At 45.3% G+C, this 27337-nt stretch overlaps 1 protein-coding gene across 1 annotated transcript in view; it reads right to left on the bottom strand.

Annotated features, from left to right (window-relative positions):
• galnt2 (UDP-N-acetyl-alpha-D-galactosamine:polypeptide N-acetylgalactosaminyltransferase 2) overlaps positions 1–27115 on the bottom strand; it is a 51547-nt gene extending 24432 nt beyond the window's left edge. The window contains exon 1 of the mRNA XM_047580239.1: positions 26634–27115. Within this exon, the coding sequence (XP_047436195.1) occupies positions 26634–26729 (96 nt within the window). The 5' untranslated portion in view covers positions 26730–27115. The remainder of the gene's footprint in view (positions 1–26633) is intronic.
• Positions 27116–27337: the final 222 nt, after the last annotated feature.

A 27337-nucleotide genomic window follows, 5' to 3' on the forward strand; every position in this document is an offset into this window, starting at 1 on the left:
TCCTTTCATTTTCTCCTGTCAGTTCATTAAATTTCCATTCATTCATTCATTCCATCTGCAGCGAGTATTTTCTGCAGCTGACTGCGAGACACAGTCATATTCATTCCCTCAGCATTTCCACATGTTACTGTTAAAACCGAGCCGGTCGATACACTGAGAGGCTCTGACAATTAGCACCATTCATCCGCTGCCCAGCCCGCTGCCCTTGACTCCAGAAAACGTATTGTTCAACTCTCTTGTTTGCTCTGTAGTTCACGTTCACCTTCAGCTTCTCTGAAATGCTTTATTGATCTGTTTTCGGTTCTGCTGTAGGACAAGCAACGGCAGCGTGACGTCACGAAGCACAGCAGATGGTGTTTAACTGTTAACGTCCCCATCCAAGACAAGGGTGGAAACAATTAGTCTTTCGCTTTTTTTTTCCACGGACATGAAATTCTAGTAGTAAAATAGCTGCTGTTGTTTTCACCGACTGTTACTCGTCATTTGACTCTGTGCCAGATTTTCAGATCATCTGTTTGGAGCAGGGCCTCCCGTCTGTTTTCAAACTACATCTGTTTTTCACTGAATGGGCTCACACTGCCAACGTGAAACGTAGCAACTGTTAAAAGGATCCTCCGTTAAATCGGTTTCTCTCAGGACAGATGAGTGCACGTACAGCCAGGTGATGTTGTTAAACGTTGGATGATGACTAAAGCTGGCAGGTGTCTTCATGCAGCTTCGGAGGATGAGAAATTTACTCTGGAATTTTTCTTGTTGAACTGTTTTGTTGACAAAAACATTACAGTCAACTCGTCAAGCCAGAAAGTTGAAGTTAGATAATAACACATCTTTCACTGAGAAAGAATAATGAGATTATACTTAATATAAACCATAACTAACCTGCAGGTGTTTTTAATTTCCAAGTAGTCTCATTTTTTTGAATGTGAATAAACCCTGCAGTGATCATACTTTTGCCTCCTGCTAGGGAAAGCTGTTGCCATCAAGAAGCTTGTGACAAGATGGACAACGTTACTTACTTCTCCTGGTTTTAATGTTGTGGCTGATCGGCGTATGTGACCACACTAATACAATTTCAAATGAGCAGAGACAGCTGTGTTGTTTGTCGCTGTCTGTCATTTCAAAGTTGATTATGTCTTCCATGTCTTCTCCGTCTCTCCGTCCCCCTGACACCTCCCTCTCTTTCTGCCTCTTCATGTGCCTCATTGCCTCCCAGCCACACACCTCGGTCCCACTACAGAGGCAGTTACGTGTTGGAGCGCTGGTGTAGAACCTCACGAGAAAAGACAACTGCAAAGGATGTGTGCAGAGCAGACTAGAGTGAGGGCAAAGACACTGGATGCACACGGGACCTAACCCAGCGATGCACGCGTGCAGCTTTCGCCGATGTAAAAATCCATAGCTTCATTTTAATTACTTGATCCGGTCATTACATTTATGTAACATACAGCGAGCGACCTGCACGCTACAGGCCTTTCTGGGAGTTTTTAGCGTGCAGCTCTATAGCAGTAAGGCAGGAGGCCTCCATTTCTCACATTTTGAATTGTCACGGCAGGAGAAGCACAGGTGCTACTTTTAACATTAACGGTTCTGTTCAAGTCTCCAAGTAAGTTGTGAGAGTGGGACAGTCGTAAAACCAGGAATCAGACGCGGATAAATGTAAATGAGCCATCATTAAATCCACTTTATTTACTTACTGTAACCTGTGGTTGTTAGCGCTAGTATTTGCCTGTGCTTGATAAGTCAACATTTAAACAGCAGTAAAGCAGTAACTGCATATGAAAAATGGACTGTTGAGTTCAAGGATTAAAGTCAAAGCTACCAATAAACCTACACTGTGATATAGTACACACACTTTTTGTGTAAATAAAAGCCATAAGCTGACAAACCTAAACTCACTGTTTGGGTTTTGTATAATTACTGTATGCCTACCAAACGATATCTGCCCCACACGTTTGTCTTCATGTCTGCACTCAACATGAAAAAGCAGAAATTTAACGGTGGGACAGTGGGAGACGTTAGGAGACAGGACAGGGTGTCGACTTAAAACAACAGGAACAGAAGGAAAGAGGTAGTCGAGAGAAAAGTGAAAAGAGAGAAAGTCCGACGCTCTCTAAACTTGCCTTTGATTTATAGAGGCCGCAGTCCATCACAGCTCACACCAAGACAGAACACATTAGGAGATGATGGGAACAATGCGCTGCTTTAAGGAGCAGGGCGCGTGATTTATCAGAAAATAGTTGCTGTAAATGTGACTTATCGCTGATTGAAACATGATTTAATACGGGGGAAGCGGGGAGCAGATGTCGCGGAGCTATTTCTGCAACTCGTATCACATGAATGGCCTTGAAAACATCTCGGAGAAAATGGCCTCGGCCCATATCGGCCTCTCCTCCGAGCACAAACGTGACTGACTGAGACGAGGCAGAAGGTACACGACATGGAAACATAAAGGACGCACACCTCTGGGTTCAGCTACAACCTGAGACAAATTAAACAGAAGGAAGCTGCGCAGGAAAAATCACTAACATCTAGTGTACAGGTACGAGAGCAGTATGGATCTTATCACCTAAATCGCAGGAAAAAAAGCAAATATATATTGTTAATATCTCCCTCTTCAATCCGCCACCCGTCCTTCTTCTCTTTCTTTTCATCTCTCCCACCATCTTTCAGTCTCTCACTGCTTCTTTTCTCACATTTTTTTATTTTTTTGTCTCTCACGTCATCTTTCTGCTTCTTTCGTGTCACTTGGGCAGCCGCTTGCTTGGTCTGCCATACGACAGATGGTCACGACACACACAGGCAAAAAAGACACACTTCAAACGCACTCGCCGAATTTCAAACAACAAAGACCGACACTCGGCTCATTCAGACGATGCTGCATCTGAGGCGCGGTGAGAAGTCGGGCTGTGTCCAGCTCTCCGCTGAGCTGAGACAAGAGACGACTCCACTGTCATTATCTGTAAAGGCACGTAAGGGGGTTGTTGTGAGCGTCTCCGAGGTGCAGCTCCTTTTGGTTGTGTTTGGTTATCTCCCTCTCTCGTTTCATCCGCATTTTTTCAGGATTGTTCTCCCGCGGTGGTTGGTTTGTTTTCCTGCTTTCCGCCTCCTAAAAGCTCTCGTGGGTGTACGCGTCCCTGCGGTGTGTGTTTATCTCCCCGCTTAGTCGTTGGCGTCTCACCGCACACGGAGAGACACGCAGTCCACATCGAAGAGGACAGTTTGGGGGATTTTTTGCGTCGCGCTTTAACGAGGGGTGATAAAGAGCGTCAGTGACACCTGGTAGAGATATGAGCAAAGTTTCCACAGTGTGACGGCTACATGTTGTGATTGCAAGCACAAGAAGTCGACACAACGGGGTTGTCATAAAAAAAGACATCAGGTTTTAGTTTTGTTCTGAAAAACTGAAAGTGCTGCTTATAAATAAAGAGCAGAAATGTTGTCGGTAAACTCAATGGAATCTATCCAGGACAACACCCGGCACTAGAGGCATCCGGGGCAGACTGTGGCCAAAAACCTCGAACTGAACATGCCCAAAAGACTCCAGCGACCAACTAGCGTTTGTGTTTTGCACCTGCGTGACAGGAGTAATTCTCCATAGCAACAGTGTTCATCACTCAAACCTGTGGAGAACTGGCCTGAACCACGCTGCTCAGTTCGTCTACGTCACTTTCATCTGAGACGACACTCAGCGGAAACACTTGCATCAAGATTCTCCTGATAAACCTTTGCAAAGTTTCCTTCTTTTTCCCGACAGAAACATCAACTCCGGGGCAACGACGGTTCCCTCACACCTGTCTGATAATGGGATGGACTTAAAGACCTAAGGTGTGTGTGTGTGTGCGCGCGTTTGTGTTAACAGGTGTCAGCTCACATTTGCGTCTGCGGGGGTTTCTGATCTCGCTTGCATTAGCGTGTCAGCCGGGTTACACGCATGCTTTGTGCACTTATCTAAATGTCTGCGATTGTGTGTGTGCGTGCCCACGTTATCCAGCCTTGGTCAAGCCTCCAATAGTCCAGTTAATCCACAGTAATCTGAACACACCCGCTGATAGATTAACTAGGATAAATGTCTTCACCACCAACACAGGCACACACATACACACACACAAAGGTAGTCCTGGAAACGGGAAAACACATGAATATGTCCAAACACACGTTCTACAAAATGCATTACTCCATCCCAACACAGCATGAAGACAACATCTTTAGTCGATCGGTTCTCCAGAAACACAGTCACACTGAAGCCAGAACTGTTTTTTGATTTCACAGAGTAAATCCAGATTAAACCACGTCTCTGACACAACAAACTGTGATATGATTTGCTTTGTCGGCCTTATTCGTCACAAGGAGCACCAGCACGGCACACGACAACAGCCAGCAGCAAAAAGAGGAAGCTACGAGACAAACTGATGGACAGCGGCGCACACGGATGAGACAATTTGATGCCAAGGGTTGTCACTACTCTAATGTCTTTTTATCGCTCTGTTTTTCATCCCCAATTATTCCAGTTGCCGCTGCCAGGCAGGAAAATTAGACTTTCTCCATAACAGCCCGATAAAATGGAGACTTTGCGCCGGCATCTGAACGGAGGATCTGCCAGCTTTTCATCCTCAAAACAACGGCGAAGGTATTCAGGCTGTTGAAGTGAGTTCAGCCTGATTTTTGGTTGGTAGCCAGAATCAAATGCCGCGTCCTTTCCTGTTGCATTTCAAAGTGTTTACTCAGTGAAGAATCCCTAGAGCAGATGTTGATGGCTGTTGTGAGCAGTTTGTTTATGGGCACACGGACCAATTAAACTAACACGACGCCTTAAGTGCATTTTTTGTCATGAATAGTTTTATTAGTTAGCCCAAGATTAAAAGGGTTTATTCGTTCATAAATTTCATGTTTAAATGTGGTACCGTGAGAAAATGCCAGAATGTTTGTTGTAACCCTATTACTGTTAGATAATTATATTGGTTGTAGGGAATATAATAAACATATCCAGTATACTACCATAAACAGACATCGGTCCCCTAGGTTGGACAGTCATAGCAGATTTAGAGTCATATTAAATGTGTCAGATGTGTTAATATCACCCCAAGGCAGAGGGCAAGATTGTTATCGCTTCGAGCCATTTGCTGCAGGCGCTCACCCACAGTCTGGCGTACAGCGGCGGGCCATGTTCTTGATTACAGAAGACGTCCTTCAACTGGACGAATGAGGCTGGAATCCTTGTGACAACCAGCATCTGTCCTGTTAAAGTGTCCTCAAGCAGCGCACTGAATCCAGATTGGCTTCAAGCATTGTGAGCAACGGCTGAGTCTGACCTTCGACCCCCCCGAGGAATGAAAATAGAAACATCCCCGCAAGGGCTCCAAGCAATATCATAAAAATATCATAGAGCTCCAGCTGGCCCAGAGGAAATCAAACCACAGCTTCCTTGAGAACGAGTGAGGGTATGTTTAAAACAAAACACGCTTTTGTACTTCGCCATCATTTTAAATGAAAGGAATCCATGTTTAGCCTGTCTGTCTGGTCACATAAACATCAATAATGTCTCCAGAATGACTTTCCCTAAGTCGGTGCAGTCACCAGCCATCTCCCATCACGCTCCACGGAAAACTCATCTTTTAAACAAGTGCCTCACATCAGCCCCTGAATCACAACTCACGCCACGTCAAGTAAAATCTACTGCTAACTAACTTTGGCTTTTACAATCATCTCTAACACAGTCCATCGCTGCACCAAGGTCTTGACTACATCCTGTTGAATTCTTTAAATGTGAACGTAAACAGGGAGAATACAGTGCGGGACACTTCTATTAGAATACATTCGTTTTCACAAGTGTATCTAATAAAGTGGCAAGTGAGTGTTCGGCTAATGAGAAGAATTTTTCAGCGTTTACATAGATGCATTTGGCATGTGTAATTTAAATGCCACAAGAAAATCAATAAACTAAAAGATGTACAAGTAATAAATATAACACAAGTCAAACCTCTGCCCCATTTTCAGCAGATAAACTGATGCCAGTTAACAAGGGGAGTATTGATACGATACGGTACGATACGATACGGTACGGGTTCATGGAAAGCAGTAGAAAAGCCAACTTCATTATGAGTAAGTGTCACGCGGACAAACACAGGAAGAACTCCTCCCACCGACTCAGCCTCCAGTTCACTCCCTCCAACGGATCAGCAGGGAAAGAAAATTGGGGACACAGTGTGTATTTTCACAGAAAATGTGACATCCTCATCTACATGTGACCGTGTTAATATCCCCGATTCGGGCTCCCTGTTGTGATGCTGCGTCCTCTCAGGCTGGTGCTGCAAGTTGTTTATCCAGGAGAAGAAAGGATCTAGAACAAGTCACATTTTTTCCTCCTCTTTAATCACTCAGTGTCCTCGGGCCCCTCGCACGCACACGCACACACACAAACAGACACACACACACAGTTCACCATGAAAGATGAAAGGAGCTTGTTGCTCAAAACAAGCCTTAAAAACATCCATAACTGGATGTCACTGCACAGGGGGAGACCAAGGTTACTTGAGGAGGGAGGGCGCAGACTCTCGGCTTTGGGACTTGCGGCCGCTTAGTTTCACCATCCGGCAGAGGTTTGCAGCAATGTGGTTGGAAGGTTCAACCTGCTGCAATGAGCTCTTTTTGTGACTTTTTGGAAACTTTGGAATAAAACTGTCAAACTCCACATGAATAAACTTGTGAACCCCCCCATCCAACTTTCTTCCGAACTTCATTTCACTTTCATGCATCACTTCTCCTTTCTCCTTGACTCTCTCCTCTACAGCTCTTTGTCATGAGGTGGCGTCTCCTCTCACATCCCCCTCACCTCGATATGCTACCACCTCACCTCATTCCGCTCTGCTTCTGCCTCTTCTTCCCTCAGCTATCAGCTCCACATTTAGATTTTAAACCCGTTATTTCCTCAATGTGACCGAGCCCCCCGACGCCTCCTACGTCTCAGACGCTAGAGAACGAAAAACAGTCACATTTAACAATCACGTCTGACTCTCCATTTACCAGGAACTCCGCTCGACTCTTCACTGCTTCAATACGGCCGATGCCGCTAAGTGCTGCAGAATAATTCCCACATGCCCGACTAATCTTTCACCTCACTGTCTGTCACAAAGGCGAGGTCCTCTGTTTTGTGGAGGAGAGACAGGAAACGACAAAAAAAACTAAAAGTAACAATGGAAACGAGAGCGGAGAGGAGAGTAAAACGATGCAACTGCGGGAGTCTGTGGGAGGTTTAACCACATCATGGGTGGGCCATGTTATCATGGCCCTGTCATTAAAGCAGGATTACTCCCAGTGCATTAGGAGGCCTTCACCTACTGTATAATTCTGATGAATGCTTGATAAAGTGAGAGATTTAGAGGAACAGGTCGATGACGGCCGGGGGAGGTTTCAGACTAAAAACTAGGGCGAGGAACAACTGATAACCTAAATGTCAAATAAATAATAGATGGGAGGAACACGCTTTTACACTGTATTTTGATATTGCTTCATAAACATGGAAAAACTGATGAACTAGAAGGGCTGGGTTTTAAAAAAAATCATCTACGAGGGAAGGAGATCCAAAAGAAATATTAGGTTTGTTATCAATAAGTAGCGTTGCCCCGCTCCGTGAACTACGATACTACATAAAAAATTCAAGGAGAGCTCTGGCACCAGTTATCCAGCAGCAATAAGCCGTCTAATAACTCCATGGTGATGTTTGTGATGGAAAACTGAAAGGCAGGCGAGGACATATGGTACATTGACCTGTAATTTAGACAGAGATCACTATATTTCTCATCTTAACCAAAAATCTGTCCAGACTGTAACAGAGAATCAACCAATCACGCCAAACTCCCTGATGTTTAATAATGCACGATTGAAGTTATTCATAACATCATTGAGGTATGTGAAGTGTGTCAGACCCTCTCTCTCTCTCTAACACACACACACACACACACACACACACACTGCTGATTCATGGCTGTAATAAATAATTGCCGTGCCTCTCTCACATGGATCCCATTATGTTGTTTGTGACTTTAAAAATAAACTTTTGCCCCTCTGAATTAAAAAATGTTCTGAGAAAGGCAGAAAGTCACGGACGGAGAGGAGAGAGAAAAGCAGGACAGAACAATAGGGGAGGGGCGCGCTCGTCAAATCTAGGAGACAACGCTGAAGGCCTTTCCACACTTCACTCGGTTCAGAATTCAGACTGCACCGAGCAAACTGTGACAAATCTCACCAGGATGTGTGCATGAGAGACATAGAGAGAGACATAGAGAGAGACATAGAGAGAGACATGAGAGAAAGAGAGAGAGAAAGAGAGAAAGACAGAGAGGGAAAAAAAGAGAGAAAGAGAGAGAAAGAGAGAGAGAGAGAGAGAGAGAGAGAGACTCGGGGGGTGTAAACCGGCTCAATGGAGCAATTGTGTGTGCTGGCCTCCATCCCAACACTCCATCTGCATCCAACACACACACAAACTCCAGACGCACACACACACACACACACACACAAAGCATCAAACTTAACCTAATTTGAAATCTAACAAAGTCAGCTCAGTGCTGTCTGGTGTAGGTGACGTCTCAGCTGCAACGATGATTGACTTCTCTCCCCAAACCCGTCATCCAGGAGCAAATTAGTGACCGTTCGCTTCACCGCATCCAGGATCATTTAAAAGACCCCGCACCAGCTACTATATACCTGCAACTCTCTCAATTACAGGGTTGAAATGTAAGACGCACCTTTCTGCCTCTTTCCGCCTCTTTTGTCATTTCTTCAAATGCAAAGTAGCAGCGCGCCTTCAGCTTTGAGAAAACGTCCACCGAGTGGAACATCTTGCCTCCGGGGGGGAAGTCGGGTTTTTAAACGTTTGAGCTGCCTGCTGCAGTGGTTTTCCACAGCTGCAGCTTAACAACGCTGGAGAGAAGAAGTCGTTAGAGTTCTGGTTACTATTACGCTCGAGCAAAGGTTTTTTTTTTTCTTCCTCCGGTGAGGCTGAAACAATTTGTTGAAACTATACTGGAAATCGATCCACTGTACAAGTACATTTTCAGGCAAAAATACCAAACATTTTATCATCACCGGATGGAAGGTTTCATTGATTTTCTTTGCCTTTTGTGACAATAAGGAAACATACACTCTCCTGCCAGTTCATTAGGTACACAATACAATTCAACAGTTCTATGAACCACAGCCTTCAAAATGAAACTCTGTTGAATCAACAGCTCTCTGTTATTTTTTCTCTGCAGGAACTTGCTTTTGTACATGTTTTGACTCTGTAGGACGCCGTAAGACATACTTCAGAACCTTCTGACTACAGTCCTTGTCCCAGTTTACATGCAACAAGAAAATCGAATAACTGCGGGAACATCCTGCTCCACACCAGGTGGCGATGTGTTCCTTGTGGGTGGGTAAATACGGCCCTCACGTCGTATAATAATCAACTGGGGTGGTTCAAGATGAACAACAGTACGGCTTCTTTAATCTCAAACTTATGGTGCAGATAAGATGCGCCCTATCCCTCAGGTGGTTCTTCTACCAGCTCTGTTTACCTTTTTCTTCTGTGGCCGTGTCCAGTTTAACTCCAATTAAGGCGTATACATGGCGGTGAAAACCCATTTCCAATCGCATTATCTGGGCGTCTTAATCAGATAAAGAGAACTCTGATATTAGCCGGAGTAACGCGTTTACACGCGCTTAAGTTGTCCAGTTAAAGTCGGATTAATTAGTTTTTTTACACGTGCGTGTAAACGTACTGAGCGCGAGTGAGGTGGATCCAACAGAAACTCAAAGGGCCTTTTCATCATTTGTCATTACCTGCTCATATAACCTGTCAGATAGTTTACCAAACACTGCTGCCCAGGAAAACCAACCATCGTACCATCTGTCTGCCAGTCTGCCAGTGACGGTTCACTGGCCACAATAAACAGAGCTCATGTTCGTGGTGCCATGGTGTCCTTTCCAACTATTGTTGCAGCACTGCAGTAAGGCCTTTTAAGACGCACTCACATACAGTGGTTTCATGTTGAGAGAAAGGCAACAGAAACAGGAGCTTCAGTGTTTCTTTCCAGGAGTGAGGGCGAATGTAAAAAGAGTGAGAGATAAAAGGTGAGAACGAGTGCATCAAAGAAAGCTGGAGAGTTGATTCACAGTTGTTGACAGAAGCTGTGAAGAGTTTTGTGGGGGTAAGAAACAAAGGGGGCAGGACGGGAACAAATGAACAAGTGAGGCAGAGCGATTGGACACCGGACCCAAGGAGTCATCAAATGATACCCTGTAAAACTATGTGGACTCCATCCATCTAGTACCTGGATTCAAAGCCTGAGCAGGACTCAACATCCTGCGCAGGGAAACGTGTTAAAAAGCCAGATTTTCACCTGGTTGCAACAATTAGTTAGCGTTGTTAGAGCTGCTTATTCCCCCACTGTTAGTCGGAGGGAGTCAGAGAATTAATTTGAGCAAATGACTCCTGATAACGGGTGAGTTCAGATTCAATTTTCAGAGAAGAGCGAAGGCCCCGCTGGAGATGCCGAAAGAGAGAATGCTAAACAAGATGAAGCGAGAGGGAGAAGGAGAGGAGCGTTGAGGGTGAAGGATGAAGCAGAGGGGAGAGGGAGATGGAGTGAAACGCTGAATCATCCGAGAGGATCTGTCAGCGGAGGGAAAAAGTAGGTCAGGCCGATGGGGTGCAGCGGGTGGGGACGCAAAAATCCCAAATTCACTCGTACAAACTCTTTCATCAACCACTTGCTTCCTCCCTTTTCTTTCCCTTCAAACCCCTCTTCCTCTCGGCCTTCTCCTCCTCCTCCCTGCCAACACTAATTCATTGTCCCTCCTCAGCCACCAGTGGTGCTCTGTGATTACTTTTTCCAAAAGCGTTCCCAAGTTAGACAATCTGCATGTTTGAAAGGGCTCTCATTTAAGATTTGAGCTCCTGGTGTTTTTTTTAATTCAGGACTTTGCCCTGAAGTGGCAGAAAGATCAGAAAACGCTGGACGAATTTGCGGTAACATCCTCAAACCCTCGTTGGAGTATCAGTACTGCGGTAGAGATAGCAACACAGCACATGTTACCTCATAGCATAGGAGTGTGTTTGTGTGTCTGTGTTTGGTTGGAACAAGAATGAGCTTTAAGACTATAAATATTTTCTTTCCCGTACAAGGAAAAAAGTTTTCTGTAAGTCAGCGGGGGAAGGTGTTTTTTTTTTTTTTTTTTTCCATAGAGGGGAATCACATATTGATGTGATCAGCCACAACATTAAAACCCAAGAGAAGTGAACAACACTGAACATCTTGTGACAATTCTGCTGGGAAACCTTTGGACCAGGCCTTGGTGTAGATGTTACTTAGACATGTAACATCCACCTAGATCAGACCAGGCACCCCCCCCCCCCCCCCCCCCCACCCCATAGCAATGACACTTCTTGATGGCAGCAGCCATCCCCAGCAGGATGCAGCCTGACCTACAAATTGAACTCTTCACCCCGTAGGACCCAAAGGACGCCCTCAGAAGGTCTATGTCCAATCTATGATCAGTCACAACTGTTTTGGAGGCACAAGGTAGAGAGATACACAATATTAGGAAGGTGGTCATAATGTTATGCCTGATCATATCAGTCTAGGACCCTACATGTGTGATCCAGACTGGTTTGAGTATATGAATGCAGCTAACACACACTCTTTTGATTTGCAGAGGGTGCGCCGTTATTGAGGTCTGAGAAGCTCATGACGATGCCTTTTGTCATTACTTGGTTTTACACAAGGCTTCCAACTAATAATTAACCTCATTATTGTTTGATATGATTGATATGTGTTCTGAACTAAAGCAACATCCATCCCCTCAACAGGACTTCCACTCACGCCGCAAAACGTGTAAATAAAACCCTTTCTTTGTTCACACAATCCCTGGTGCACATTAATCTAGAGCTCGATTCCGACTGTCACACAGATGTCGACACGCAAGCCCCGAAGCCATCACTATGGCACCACCGACACGGGCTGAGCAGCGCTCGCTGCAACGAGCTCAATTAGGTTCAAGTGCAAAATGATGTTCGGCGAAGTGTCGCCGCAACGTGCAACCTGTGAAGTGCCCGCGTCACGTTCTGCTCTCGTGAACGCTGAGTGCGTAACGTGACGCGCGTCTTCTTTTAATGCGCCATTAACACATCTGCTCCAGATGAAGGCGCGTGTCATGTTTCCGCGCGTGCGAGCACTCGAGCCCTTTCAGACGCGAGCAGGCCGGGATCACGACACCGACTCCGGTTGCATTTCGTTAAACTTCACAGAGGCGCTGAGCAGGATGGAGTCACAGACGGGGAACAGATGTAAGACTTTTAATGAAGGTTAATTACACACTCCAGATCTTGTTCTGTAGCATTTCTGGCACACAAAAAGACTTTTTTTTTTTTTTTTTGTAATGGGACACAGGCCCTTTGAAACAAATTACTAGTCTCGTCGTGTGGTTCTCCCCTGGGGAAAGGCATCTGTCTCATTTTGACTTATGGCCCATAGTTTCAGTAACCAGACAGTGACATATCACAGACCTTTATCAAGCCATTTTTATGAGGGGCTCTGACAGTTTGGGGGGTGTGTTGTTCACAGTTCGGTTCAGCCATGATAAATATTTGGACCGTTTTAAAAAGGCTGTCAGAAGACTCTTTATCACCATTTTGTATCAGTGACACGCAAACTGTTAGCGTAAGGGAGCTGATCCTGTGCCAAGCATCACATTTACGCTACCTCAGGTTGTTTTTTCAACATCACACCCTTTGAAATTTGATATAAAATACAACTTCAGTGGCATTAAGAGTCGCAATCTGTAGAACACAAACAGCTAAATGTGAATGTTGATACAGGCAGGTTTATGACATGACGCTGTCTGGGATCACGACAGAGAGCACAGGATCAGAACTAATTAAAGTTTTAACACTGCTTCGCTCGCACCATCCCGAAGCACCATCACCAGCAAATGGTCACCGGTCGAGTACGTCCTCTGGGCCTCGTGTTTGTGGCTGATTTCCCTTGTTGACCTTATGTTTTGCGTACCTGTGCTCGCTTCTAAAAAGAGTACATGCAGATTAAATAAAGCTGTACGAGGCTAAAATAATATAGTCAAAGTTCAGCTACACATGAAATCATTCGGTGAACAGACTGAATCACAAGCGTCTATTTTCACCAACCGAGCTCCAGCTGCAGAGAAATGACTACATTTCATTTCTTGTGCTGCCGCTGCTGCTGCTTCGTGAGAACAGTGAGTAATCGTGAGCTCTGTGATCTGCCAACGACAGTAACAACACAGACTTCACTGCAGCCAGAATACAAACTCCCACTGATGACACGAGATACTTCAACCGTGCCATGATAGTTTTGAAAGCGTAATTTCATTTGTGCATTTGAAATCGGGCAGCTGACAGGAAACCCGGGCACGGGGATGTTAGCGGCTTCAGATCCTTGTCCTGCTGTAGTTCACAGGGTAGATCATTCACTGGGACAGTGAACCCTGGCCTGTGAGAACGTCACACACACTTCGCGGCAGCCATGTTGTCAACAGGCGGCGGCAGAAGGAGAGGAGACAGAGAGGAGAGGGAGGCTGACAGGTGAGACGATGTGTGTCGGGAACAAACAACGCTGATAGACGGCAGCCTGTGGTGTCACCTGCAAACAGTCCATGCATCCACAAATAGGGAGGACTGCGCAGAGAGACGGCCTTAAGTTTCACAAAGACTATAGTGGTCGACCTCAGCTAGAAGCAGCTTCAGCTGTAAAGTGCATGTTAGAAGCGGACTTGGCCTCGTCTCGAACATGACGCGAGACTCCTGAGCATGAAACTCTCAGCGGAGAAGGCGTGAAACAACCCATTTCAAACCAATCCAAGCTAAGGTGTTAGATGGCTTCAGCTATTCTTAGCCCGTCTTGATGGGGTCTGACACAATCACGTCTGCTCCACCCCCACCGAGCTGAAAGCACAGATAAATCAAACCTACCTTTTAAGGCAAAAAGTCACAGAAAAAAGGCACCATGCCTGCTGGCCCAAGGGCTCGAGATATTTTGTTACTTTCTTTATTACTCTCGTTTCTAAAACTGTGGGTTCGGGCCCCAAAGTGGGTCATGGCCGTGCTTCTGCCGGGTCTGCACATGGAAGGAGTATTGTGTTCTCTAATTGGCTCCCAGGGTGACGACTATATTTTTGTGGTACTTCAACATAACCAACAAAGTAAATAGAAAAAAGAAATCTAAAGCAAACAGCATGAGAAAGCGAGCAGGCATTCCAACAGAGCACATATGTGAAAAGACAGAAGCACAAACAAAGCAAATAACCAAGTGAGAAAAGAAATGTAGAAGGAAAAGAGGAAGAGAAGCTGAGAGAGGTCGAGGGAAATGAATGCATTACCATATGGCTTGTTGGATAGAAACTGAAATGTGACCGGAGTCAAGGGCAACAAGCTAAATCAACAAGCCCTCACAAAACAATATGTGAGCGTGTCTCCACGTTATGTGATGTATTTGTGGGACGCTCTGCAGCCCGGCTGCTGACACTGTACAAATAATCCCTCTTCATCTAAACTGTGTTAAGATCAAACCTGGGAAACCGACGGCCGTGCCCCAATGTCCTTATTTGACATTACTGCCCCACCTGTCCAGGTTAAATGAGGCCGACCTCCAGGGCACAAAAATTAAGCCAAAAACAGCAGTTCCTCTAGTGGCCACAGGGTGGTGGCTGTTGGTATCACCCATACGAAGCTAAAGACTAAAGATGACAGGCACAGAGACACTTGTGACAGATTTAAAACTTTGGAAATTTTGAAATGTTCAAAACAATGAATCACCGACTTAAGGAAGAGAAAGATTAGAGAAGGTTTCTCAATTTCCTTCTCATTTATCATCTATTTTTGTCAGTTCAAACGGCCGCTGCACAGATTTTGGCAGCCGTGGCTAGCTAGCAAGCTAACTAACTAGTTAAAAACTAGTAAAACACCAAATGTGGCGAGAATTTTAAAACTCTGTAAAGGTCTTAAGTACCTTGATTCAGATATAGTGACACCAATTCGACCTGAAATTTATCAAATTCAGATACAAAAGCTTTCTTTAACTTTTTAACACCGACTAAAAAAAAAAAAAAACGCTTGTATATAGCCACGTAGATGCAACCGTAGTCGCACTTTACTGTCAGTTTATTACTGTAAACAGACTTTGTTTTCTTTTTATGTAACCCTAAGTCATGTAGTTTGGAATGCCCCCAGGAATTAACGCTGGATTAGGTGACTACTGTTGGCATTAGCTAATTAATTGGATATGCCAACATTAGCGGTGATAATGACACAGTTTAATCCACTCCTCACACTTCTGTTCTTGTAGAGGGAGGAATTTTAAATCAGCTTTGATGCTTACCACTCAGCTACAAAGCGTTCCCTGGTAGTGCTGGTGCTCCTGACTGGGACTGATGGGCACAGCATCGTATTTGGACCAACAAAACATTTCCTATCGAATCTTACACAAACCTCTGCTGACGGGAGCTTTGGACAGAGTTGGTGCTGAAATGGGGGGGTTTGTGTTGAAGTAGTGGAGTACTTTACCGTTATGTTAAATGCATCTATTTTTACACGACCGCCGACCGTGGTTTGTGTCACCAGAGGAATACTCCATACAGTAGCAGTCTGTTTTTAACACCACCACCGCTCAGACTTTTCTTTTTAATGATGCGTTTTTCAGGCTTTTTCCTTCCCCTCTCTAACTCACCCTCTCCACTTTCAAGCTACCATTTCACTGCTTTATTTGAGCTATCCAGGTCACACACAAACAGCTTATCCTGAAGAGTGAAATAAAACACATTCTCCGAGTTTCTAAATAGTGTAGAAATCTGGCGTATAAACAGCTGCCCGACACAAACACAGATATATGCCAATGCGTAATATGAGTGGAGAGAGGGCTTTCATTTTTCATTTCACACATGTGCATTCCTATACAGTATGCTAACATATAAGGGTCTAGCAGGCTTATAATTGCAGCGCTCTGAATGGCGAGAAAAGGTTTTACGACAGCTGCTTCCTCAGTTATTCCGTCTGATTCTTCCCCATTTTAAAGGAGCTCCAACAGGATGGTAGGGCTGAGTCAGCGTCTCTGCTTCCTGAAACCTATTTCAACATACAGTAAAAAGGCACTTAACAAGCCTCTGCTTTACCAGTATTGACCAATAAGATTACCAACTTGACTGCAGAATGTGGAGCTTTTTATGAAAGCTTCACTTCAGACCTGTAATAGTCTTTGTGATGGGGGTTAGATGGAGGAGAGGTCACAGGAAGCAGCAGCGTCAGAGTTTTTGAGTAAGCGAGTTGCAGTTTCACTGTGACCTGCATTGTCTTCAGATGGACTGGAGATGGAAACTATCTTTCTGCTACATCTGGTGCACCCAACGGTTGATGTCTTTTACTCTGATTAATGTATGCACACACTTTCCATAAACCCAATAAAGAAATGACACATAAAGGTAAAGACACAATGATGAACAAATGTTAACCAGAAACAAACATTTACTGAACTCAAAGAATATTTAAAGCTCTTATGCATACAAAATAAACTGGTAAAAACAGGTAGAGCACAACTTCCACCTGCACGCACTCTGCTAGTGGGGGACGGCCAATGTATGGGCTGCACGGGTCCACAGAGTCCACAGTGTCTCCAGTAACACAGGGCTGCCTGTGGACGCTTGATTTGTAAAGCTTGTTACTGGAAAAAAAATAAATATATATATATATATTTATACATATGCACATATATGTATAAAATGTCGGCCGATGCTGATACCAGTAAAATACGCAAATATCGGCCCGATATATATCGGTCCATCTCTAGTTGAAATGAGAGAGAAAGCCTTTGTCATTGATTCTCACTAGCCAATATCAAAACTTGAAGATCATAAAAGTATTAACACTGAGCTGATTCAACATCAAAGCGCACCAGAAACAGATGGTATTAACAGAAATTCTGCACTGGTTCTCTTTAAGGGCGACACTTTCACAGAGTCAATCTACAGCGAATGTCAGATGATAATTGAATGTCCCCGACTGTGATGCATAGTGAGAAATTAACACCTCCCACAAACCACTGTTCATTTATCTATGTACCCACCACTTTGGCAGCCGACCAGACTTTATCTGGACACGTGTTCCATTTCCACCAAATGGAAACATTGAGCTTTGCTGGGCACATGCTATGGACAGGCCCTGCTTCATCTATTCCCTCTGTGAGGCTACTGACAGGTCAAAATTTCAGAATCATTTTCAGCAAATCATTTTATTACATGTTGCTTAAAATGTCTCACAAATCATACAAGTGAGAGTACACAAGGTGGAGGCCTAAACACAACGTCAGCATTTGGATCCTGTGACAAATTCGCACACCCTCCAGGAGGCCAGGGTGGATGCTTGCCACGTACCTCAATCTCCTGCGCTTTATATTTGACTTGCAAGTCAGCAGCAACAAACAAACAGCTGAGAGCAGAGAAGATAGAGCACACTTCAAAAAGCAACCTGAGCTAAATTATTACCTACAGATCAGACACATGCTGATACAGACATATTTTTTTATTTTTGAAAAGTTATTTCAACTTCCAGCTCGTAAACACAACCACCTTACAATTGTAGGCAGCAGAGTAGAGATTAATGTTTAAAAAAAAAAATAAAGGGAACAGCGTAAGAACTCCATCACTGGATCAAACTGCAAAATCTGCCAAAGATGTTTCTGCACCTGCATTAAAAGAGAAATAGCGGAGCCGACTTTTTGCAGGTGCTGATCATTTCATTCAGGGAGTAACTCACAGAGCACGGTTGGTTCCGTTTGTGTGTACAGAGCAAATGAGTTGTGACACGCCCTCATCACTACACGCTTGCAGACTCTTGTAACTGGTCACAATGATGAGGGAAAATTGGATTTCAGGAAATCAGAGCATCCGCAGCATCTGATTGAGTATCTAGATGCTGCTGCTGCTGCCAGACACCTCCGATGCGCTGGAGGCATAAAACTACATATCCTGCGTCAGGTAAACTGCTCGGCTGAATAACTTATAAATAGCAGTTGCATCGGCCCGTGGGTAACGTGTGTTCTCACAGCAAACCTAAAACGCTTCAGGGAACAACTGCAGGCCGGCTGCACCGAGTCCACTCTCTCTGACTGAAGGCCATCATTTCCATTAAAGCACTAACAGTAACACAGCAGTGATAGTGTGCTGCGGTTAAATTACAGATGTGGCAGATTGTTTCAGTTACACCTGCAGCTCTTCTTTTATTTGAATGACCGTACCACAAACAGGGCACAGGCGAAATACTGTGCGCTCCATATCAGGCCTATTTGAATACTTTAGCGTGATAACAGGAACACAGATTACTGCTGACCTCACTGCGAGCGTGTCACCGCTGTAACGCAGCTACAATAGTTTCCCTCTCAGTGACAAACTGAATAAAGGAGAACAAAGGAGGCCGCCCTGTTTTCTCTCGATGTTAAAATAAAAAACAGCTCTTTGTAAAACTCTCGTCTCCGCGTTGGTCCCGCGAACAATGGGTATCCTCGCCTCTTTCAAGTTTTCCTTCAACGCTCGTCATCTGCCAGCGAGGAAAATCATCATAAGGAGAAAATAATCCAGTGTGGAGCGCACGCACCCAACCAACCAACCAACGCCTGAGAGGATGTAATGCGCAAGATAAAAAGACACAGCAAATACAATCACAGATCAGGATATAGTCAAACTGTCTGCCAGAAGAAGAAGAATATAAACCACAGGCATAAACCTCAACCTGTGTGGATCTATTAAGGAAATTGTTTGTCATCTTTCTTGGCTTTGTCTCAGTCTTTATCCCTCTTCATCTACACAAAAGTCGGTCGATTTCAGAGCTGGCACATCGGCTAACTTCTTCTGACTTGCGCAAATATAACCCGACAACGACCTACCACTACCCCCTTATGGATCTTGCGTCTATCCCACCACATTTTTCCTTTTCATTTCTGTCCTCCATCTTTCGGCAGTCACTCTTTCTTTGTCCGCTTTGGCGTAACTAAATAACAGTGATTGGTATAATTGAGTGTTGGCTGAGGTTGTTACTTCTCACCACTACATCTATCAAGTGTTTGCGTTTCCTCATGGCACTTAACTGCAGCTTTACCACTCAAACGCTTTGAGTCATTTTTTTTTAAATAGTTTGTTCAGCTCAGAAAGACGCAGATAAAAGCGTCCAGCATTACTTGTATTACCGCAAGCTTCTTACTCTGCATTACTGCATTATTTTAATTAACCTGATTTTTTTTGTTGTTGTTGTTGAATTGTGGAATATCACAATTACGACATACATTTGAAATGAAACGGCGGACACTAAGGGCTTTAAATGCACTACGAGTGTGGACTAAAGCAGAAGAAGACAAGTTACACAGCTCTCGCTGAAAGTTGTTTCTTCGGCATTTTTGGTTTCGGTATTTAAAAATTGCAAATCAGCTTAAGAAAATTGCACAAGCATGGCCGTCATGCAGTCATTCATGACCTCAGACCGGAGGGCTTATCATCCAAGGAGGCTCACGAGAAGACATAGCAACACCTGAGGAAGAACTGCGCTGCTCAGCTCTGTGGTCACCATATTGCAGTGGACCGCGTTCTGCATGTACAGGTTATAAACTTGAAGTGATCAACACTGGACCAAATATGTGAATGCATGAGGTGGATTTCAAAACTTTACTCCGGCCTTGGGCCACAAACGTATCACTCCTTGCGATGTGTGCACCATGAAGCAAACAGGAAGAGATTTTGGACATAGCCCCAGACACTGGCAGGACGAGCGTCACAACACGACAAAGGAGCACCAGTCATAGCAATTAATGCTGTTGAAGGGTTTAGACGACACAGATTACAACTACAACATTAGGTTTAAGGCTGCATGACGTGTGCAACTGTGGTTCATGAGAGCAGACATTTTTTGTTTCACAGCTTGAGTTGTTGACTCTGTGAAAGTCACGCTTTCTTCGCTTTCTTAGAAAATGCTGTGGTGTAGCAGGAAAACTCTGATACAGCAGTTACAACCAACTTCTACAAAGCAGCGGAATAATATCCAGACAGAGGAAGTGCTACTGAGGCCAGGGCTTATTTTCACCCTTAAACCACAGATGATAATAAACTGTCCTTGGCCTTCACATGCCAAAGTTTACTACCGCTGGTAGTTCTTTGGACTTGTCTCTGAGGGAGGCCAGGTGAAACAGGAACAGTTCCTTTTCTCGCACATATGCCGTGTCTCAAGAAATGCGCCCGTCCCCACACACACACACACACACACACACACACACACACACACACACACACACACACACACACACACACGTCTGTGGAGCTGTTTCGCCACCACAACAACACACTCCATCTCCTGGGACTCTCAGCTATTGTGTAAGAACGACTGCGAAACAGTTTCCTGGTTAAAAAGACCATTTTCTCTAACTGAACCATGGGAAAATAAATCCAGGAAAAACAGCCGTGACACAACATCTTCTTTGGCATCTCCATTTACACCGTGAGTCGGCCGAGCGTTTGTCTGGAGGGATCATTACTTTAAAGAAGCGAGCGCGCGCAATCAATACTTCAAACAAAAACTGTATAACTGAAAAAGACCCACCTGGTTTAATTTAAACCGTCTATTGATTCATTTGCTCTGTGGGACTGCATCTAGTTAGTTAGCAACAGTGAATGTGTGCTATGGCTGAAGTGACACTGTACTTTGGGATTATAAACACATCGAGCTGCTGGTGACCTCAAGGGGATTCAAAGGCTACGACTGTACAGTGGTTACACAATAACATGTCATCAGCATAATGGGTAGAGCAGTGTGTGTGTGTGTGTGTGTGTACAGACATAAAGACTCCATGTCGGATATACACTCACTTGCCAGTTCATTAGGTACACTAATATAAGACATATACTATTCCTTTTTGCTAGTGTACCCCATGAACTGAAAAGTGAGAGTGTAAATAAAGGAGCAGAACTCAACACAACCTCAGTGTAACACGATAAAACCATAATGCCACATCCTCGTCTGCGCACCCCCCCTCCCCAAATTTCTGCTTTAGAACAGCAAATCGCTCGGAGCCGTAGAAGTCACGCAGCCACAGGTGAGAGACAGATGTATTGATATAGGCCAAGCGTGAGACATGCACGGACAGGCAGGAGCCGAAAGGCACCGAGCTGCAGATAACAGAGACTGTAACTTTCACCCGATTCGTGTGCGCTTCACTGGGAGGAGAGAGGCCACTCAGTCCACAGTCCTCTCCCGTCGACGGCAAGCTAAATGCGAACTTCTCGACCGGCGCAAGGCTCCGCCGCACCTTCGGGTGACGGCTGACAACAGGGTTCAACATGTGCAGAAGTGAATCCGGCACGATTGCTCACAGCCTGCCTTTGTATTTGGCTCAAGAACTGTCACTCTTGCCCTTTCCCCCTTTGTCTTTTTGTAACGGGCAAAATAATTATAACTAATTTTAAGTCTAAGATGAGGAGACAAACCTCATCATAGACAAAGAAAACATGGTTCCAATTACAGCTTGCCGCACGCTCTGCTTAGACATAATGAAACTTTCTTAATTAAGCGTGTGTTTTCTGTTTTGTTTTTTCATTTTTTCCAGTGGTTTGGTGCCACTCTCCACTGACTGCCATTTAGCTCCCCTAGCATCCTGTTTATTAGCAGGAAGGTGGACTCAGCAGAGAGAGGTCGGCTTCTTAGGAGCTGGCAGGAAAACCCCCCTATGGCCTGTCCAACAAGGAGGACTTTAATGGGGCGTCATGGTGAGGCTGCAGGCTCATATGTGCAACATTACCCTCCTGTGTACAACAATGCACTTACAGATACATGGGTCTGCACCGTCGCTACCTGTAGTAGCCCACTGTTTTCCAGTCGTTCTACACGCTGTGTAGTAAGTATGGGAGAAGAAAAGAGGACATTTCCCTCAGTCTAATAACATAAAAGGAAAAGATTTTACAGTTATTATGGGAAAAGCTGAAATTTATTTTCAATTTCTAACTGAGCGGGGCTGATAATATGAACAGTCGGCTGGCCTTTGCTGGAAAACGTTTGAAAAATTAAAACGCTTCTATAAATGACGGCGCTTTTAAAGAGATTCCATGGCGAATGGGTTTTTAAAGCACCAAAATGAAGCTGCGCGGCGGTAAAAGTCATGTCTAAGCCTGAGTCCTCTCATCTGACACAGTTAAGCTGATGACGGAGGCCAGTCAGCATGAGAAACGCTGCGGTGCGCTCACTGTGTACACTAATAAAAGAAAGACAAACTTCCCCACTCACACACCTTCACATTTGTGAACAAACAATGAGGGACATTTTGTAGAGGCTTGCTGTTGACCCCTAGAGATACAGGGTGACATTTGGGTTTGTTTTATTGGCACACCCCAAAAAAAATAAAAATAAAAGGCTCCTTCCGAGGCGGCGGCGGCTTTCCCTTCTGCTCAGAGCGCTGTGATAGCTCGCGGGCTCTAATACGTTGTTCACTAAGTATCTTTAAATTGACACACACACACTCCGACAAGAGACACATTCTTCCAAATAGGGGGCTTTTCAGCAGATAATAGTGCAAAAGCTCTTCGGTTACCGCTTTGATCTTAAGAGCCACAGTATAGTTGGTGTGCGACAGAGCCAAAGGAGCCGGCTGCACTAATTCTCCTGGCAGAGACGGTGTCTTTCAGATAATTCATTTGTATTAGCGGCCATGATAGGGAGTCTTTCTCATGCTGGCGGCCTCAGAGCTGCTGGATGCACCACAGCAGATGACGCAGCAACATGTGGCCTTGTGAGATCAACTACTGGTTGAGGGCACAACCTGGAAGCAGAAGGACGGAACGGTAGAAAATCTAGTCTAGTGCGGGATGCAAATAAGGATATTTTGCAGTTAAATATCCATGTCCAGCGTCCATGAACCTTATTTCAAAAGGCGCTGTTGTCCAGGAAGCTCCCCGAGAACTATAATTGCAGATGCACATAGGCTCAACAAAGTCCGAAATTCACTGCCATTTCACTGTGTTTACACGTTTTTTCAGCAGCATGTACTTAGGTCCACATCAGTCATCGCACATTCCATAAACAAAGCTTCCTCCTCAGCTGGGAAAGTACCTTTCCTAAAAGAACGAGCTGAAATGTAGTTTTAATTACCATCGTCATCCTCGGTTCTCGCAGTGCAAACACAAGAAGTTCCTGCAACAGATAACGGAGCGATGGAAGGTTCCTGCTATCTCATGAAATGAAAAAGAAACACGAGAACGTCCTGAGTGATTGTGAGACTCTGGATTGGGGCTTTTATCATCAATTTTGAAACATCGTCATCAAAAATGAATTCGAAACATGCGCCGCGTGTGCATTTTCTCTGTTTTAGGCTTTAAGGTTTGCCCTCCTGCAACAGGCCCACACGTAGCCTCTGCCTTAGGTGGCTGCGCCAGTGAAAGCCTTTATACCTGCGTGCTGCTGCGTCAGCACTGTTCGGCAATTACACCACTAAATCCCAGGTCTTCAGCGACTCAGCCTCGTTGAATTTCTCTGTGTACTTCAAACAGTGGTGAGGGGGACAGAGCGTTTCATGTTGGGAGTGTGAGCTAATAAACGTGGCTCAGCAGTTTCACTGAAATCCCTCCAACACGCAAAACAGAGAAGACGTCTGGGTAGATGGTGTGCAGGAGGCAGAACAAGGGGGGAAATTACTGGGCTTGTCTGGCTGCTGAGAGACGTGAACGAGGAAATGCCTTTTGGACCAATCACGGCTTGCTGTGGTCTGTGGCACCGCAACATGTAGTTAAATTTGTGGGGAGGTGCACGCCAGGCTATGTGTGTAGGGTCCAGAGCTACGCCTCACAAAGTGACACGCAATCACAAACCTGCTTTGTGCCGTCAATCAGCTCTTTGGCCTTTGGAAACATAACGATCGAGCGTTTGAACCGATTTTGCGTCTTTTATAAATCAAAACAACTCATTAAATCAAGCCGGTTCAACAGCAGTGACAGTGATCTCTAGTTGCATCACTGAAAGCCTGAATTCGGGTTTGAACCGGTTTCATAGGAAATTCATTACATCTGTGGAGAGACTTTATGTAAGCGATGAGCGCCTTTGAAAAATTCACGAAACCAGAGTCATAAAGTTTGTTCCATGACAGCAGAGAGAAATTATTAACTTCCTCTTCTCATTCGGACGGCGGGAAGATGTGATGGAAAACACTTCACCTGTGCAGCCCCGCGTTTGTTTAAACAGATTAAATGTCGCTGCATGCAGAGACGCCAGCCAGGCACAGAGCGCCGTCCATATGGATGCTACTTGCAATTCAACTCGAGGGAAAACTGCTTATCACGGGGCGCCACTTTGACCCCTTAAGAACCTCAAATACAAACACACACACACACACACACACAAACGGAGCGAGCCGAGCTATCAGCCTAATGGAAAAGTGAAAGGGCTGATCTGGTTGACTGGAGTAAAGCAAACACAGAGAGACAGATAGGACAAGACAAGAGACAGGTGGAATACACACAGGACGTTAACACGCACGCACACACAACCAAATTTAGATGGGGAATAGAGGCAGTGTAGTGTGCATACAACCGCCCACGCAGAGCATTTCATACACACAGCAGGATGCGCCGGTCTACATTAGCACAAACACACACAGCCAGAGATCATGGCCTCTCAGCCCCAAGAAAGTGATTCAGTCGCTCTCACGCTCTAAATATACACGTGCGTACAGCCGCGTCTTACTCTACGCACGAACACCTGGAGGATATTTAACTTACAATTCATGCATGACATACTAGTGCATGTACAGGCCAGGTTCACCTGGAAAGGAATCCAGGCCAACACATACACTGAGTCAGTTGTACCAGCTATTAGACGGCTGTCTGGTGGAGTCAGTGAAGTCACAAGAGGAGCCCCAGAAAACTGGCTGAGTGTCAATTCATTAGGGACACGAGCCTGATTAAATAGTCCCGCCTTTATAACCAGAGAACGTCCGGTTACTATTTAAACTGTCTCAGAGAGGCGTTGATTCAATGGTGTGGTGGTTTCAGAGGCTGCAGCGAGGTGCTGCAGTTAATTTGTATTGAGTCACACCGAGGAGCGGTTCTAATGTGGCCGAACATACCAATTATTTTCATTATTGATTGATCTGGCAGGTCATCCCTGGATTAATCACTTTCATCTGCGAAATGTCTAAAAGCAGTGACAAAAGCCCATCACGGTTTCCAAGGCGATGCCTTCACATGTCGTCTTTTGCCTTCCCATCAGTCAAAACATCCCTTTTTACTGTCATTTAAGAAAAAAATTAAAAGCAGCGAATTATCCTTATGTGTTTTGAGCTGGATGGAGGACAGACAAATCTGTAGAAAGGTAGGTTTTACAGAATTGAATAAAATCCCTCGATTAGGCCGGACCAAGGCTAGAATCCATTTTTGCTTTAACATCGACATTTAAACTGTTCAAACAAACGTGGTGCTGCACAGGTGAAGTGTTTCCCATCACATCCTCCTGCCGTCAGACTACATCCTGCTGGGGAGTGTCATTGTTATGGGATGGGGGTGGCTGATCTGGTCTAGGTGAGTAGTAGTCTACATATCTAAGTAACATCCTCATGAATACCAGGTCCAAAAGTTCCCCAGCAGAACAATGAGTTGTCACAAGATGTTTAATGTTATTCACTTCTGTCTAGTGGCCATAGTGTTATGAATGGTCGGTGTGTAAAGCAATTCAAGTTGTCATGTTTACTTTGTAATTTCAAAAAGTCTTAATTCTTCCAGCTCTGTCAATAGTCAGTAAATATGTACATTTAAAAACAAGATTACCAGAGGATTTATTTCAGACTTCACTAGGTTTAGCTCAGCAAATCCGCACCTAGCAGATATCTGTAGAAAGGCGTGACACCAAATCAGAAGTTCACCTGAGTCAAGGGTTTTTCACCGAATAAAACCACATCGTTTGTAAAAAAAAAAACGTAGGTTACCGTGCATGCAGCAGTGTGGTGAGTGGGTGCTGTAACCCGGCGTAATCTGCACATTTCCTGATTTCTCTCTCAGCTCGTTTCTGGGAGCAGCAGCTTGTGCTGACGTGCTCTACAGCCTGAAAACCCCCCCGGCCCTCGGAGCCAGGCCGGCAGCCTCATATTAATAACAATCACCCTTCATGTTTTCACATCTTATCCTTTCACATTAAGCGACCGGGCGCTGTCGCTGTGAAGTGTTTAACGAGCTGCCCGGTGTGGACGTGCTCCGCTCCCACTGCCACGGGAAGCCAATCTCCGGCTCAGCGCAGCGGGAGGTCGGTGCGCGCAGACCGGCCAGCCCCGCTACCCTGCTGCCCTTGTCCACACTCATCTCCACCAAATCAATGCCTGCCCACTGATACTAGCAGGCCCTTTATCACATTCCTCGCAGCATCGTGCAGCCGCTGAAAAAAGCAAAAACGAAATCAGCGAGCTCACGAAAAGGAGAAAAAAAAAGGGGGGAGACACGCCAGACAAATCACACCGCTCCATCTTCGCTTTGTCCTGGGAGAAAACATCCACACCGACACCGAGAAATCGGAGAAATAATAATGATAATAAGAAAAAGAAGCAGTCGAGGAACGGAAATCCTACCTTTCGACTCAACGCTGTCCCCGAGTAGAAGTAGTAGGCTATCCCCAGCACCCACAGCACCGCGAAACACAATAATATCCTTGATTTCCTCCGCATGGCTGCTCGTTTTCTTCCAGTCCGCCTGCCTGTGCGTTAACGCGGCTCTCCGCTCTCCTCTCCCCCGGCAGGCTGTGGCGGCTCGTCCCGGTCGGCTGTGTCCGTGCAGGGCGCTTCGCCGTGCGGCTTCGGCAGGTTTCGTCACTCGGTCAGGGGGAGCGAAGGGAGCAGGAAGCAGCGAGCCAGCATCGGCAGGGTTAGAGGGCAAAGGCTAGCCGACTCTAATCCAATCAAACACCGGCTCAGGAAGCCCCGGAGGAGGGCCGGGGCTGGCAGGAGTCGAGCCGTGCCGTACGGTTCCGTGCTAAACGGCGAAAGGAGGGGGGTGGGGACCGTCCCTGTGGGAAATGATTGTTGTAAAATTTCAGTAATGTGGCTCTGGGTGCCGTGAGAGGGGATCAGTGATCAGCAAGCTACACGGGTTCGCTGTCTATATGGGGACGGTAGGGGCGCCAGAGACACTTTAACCCGGGTTAAACAGAAAAGACAAAAGCTTTCTGTTTAAAGCTTCACTGGGCTGATGGGAGGCAACCAAAGACAGATGGAAACATGAATGCGAACGAATTGAAGGATTTGATTTCATTATCTCATGTCCCCCTATTCATCCT

The sequence above is a fragment of the Mugil cephalus genome, chromosome 3 (assembly GCF_022458985.1).
Source record: "Mugil cephalus isolate CIBA_MC_2020 chromosome 3, CIBA_Mcephalus_1.1, whole genome shotgun sequence".
Taxonomy (NCBI): domain Eukaryota; kingdom Metazoa; phylum Chordata; class Actinopteri; order Mugiliformes; family Mugilidae; genus Mugil; species Mugil cephalus.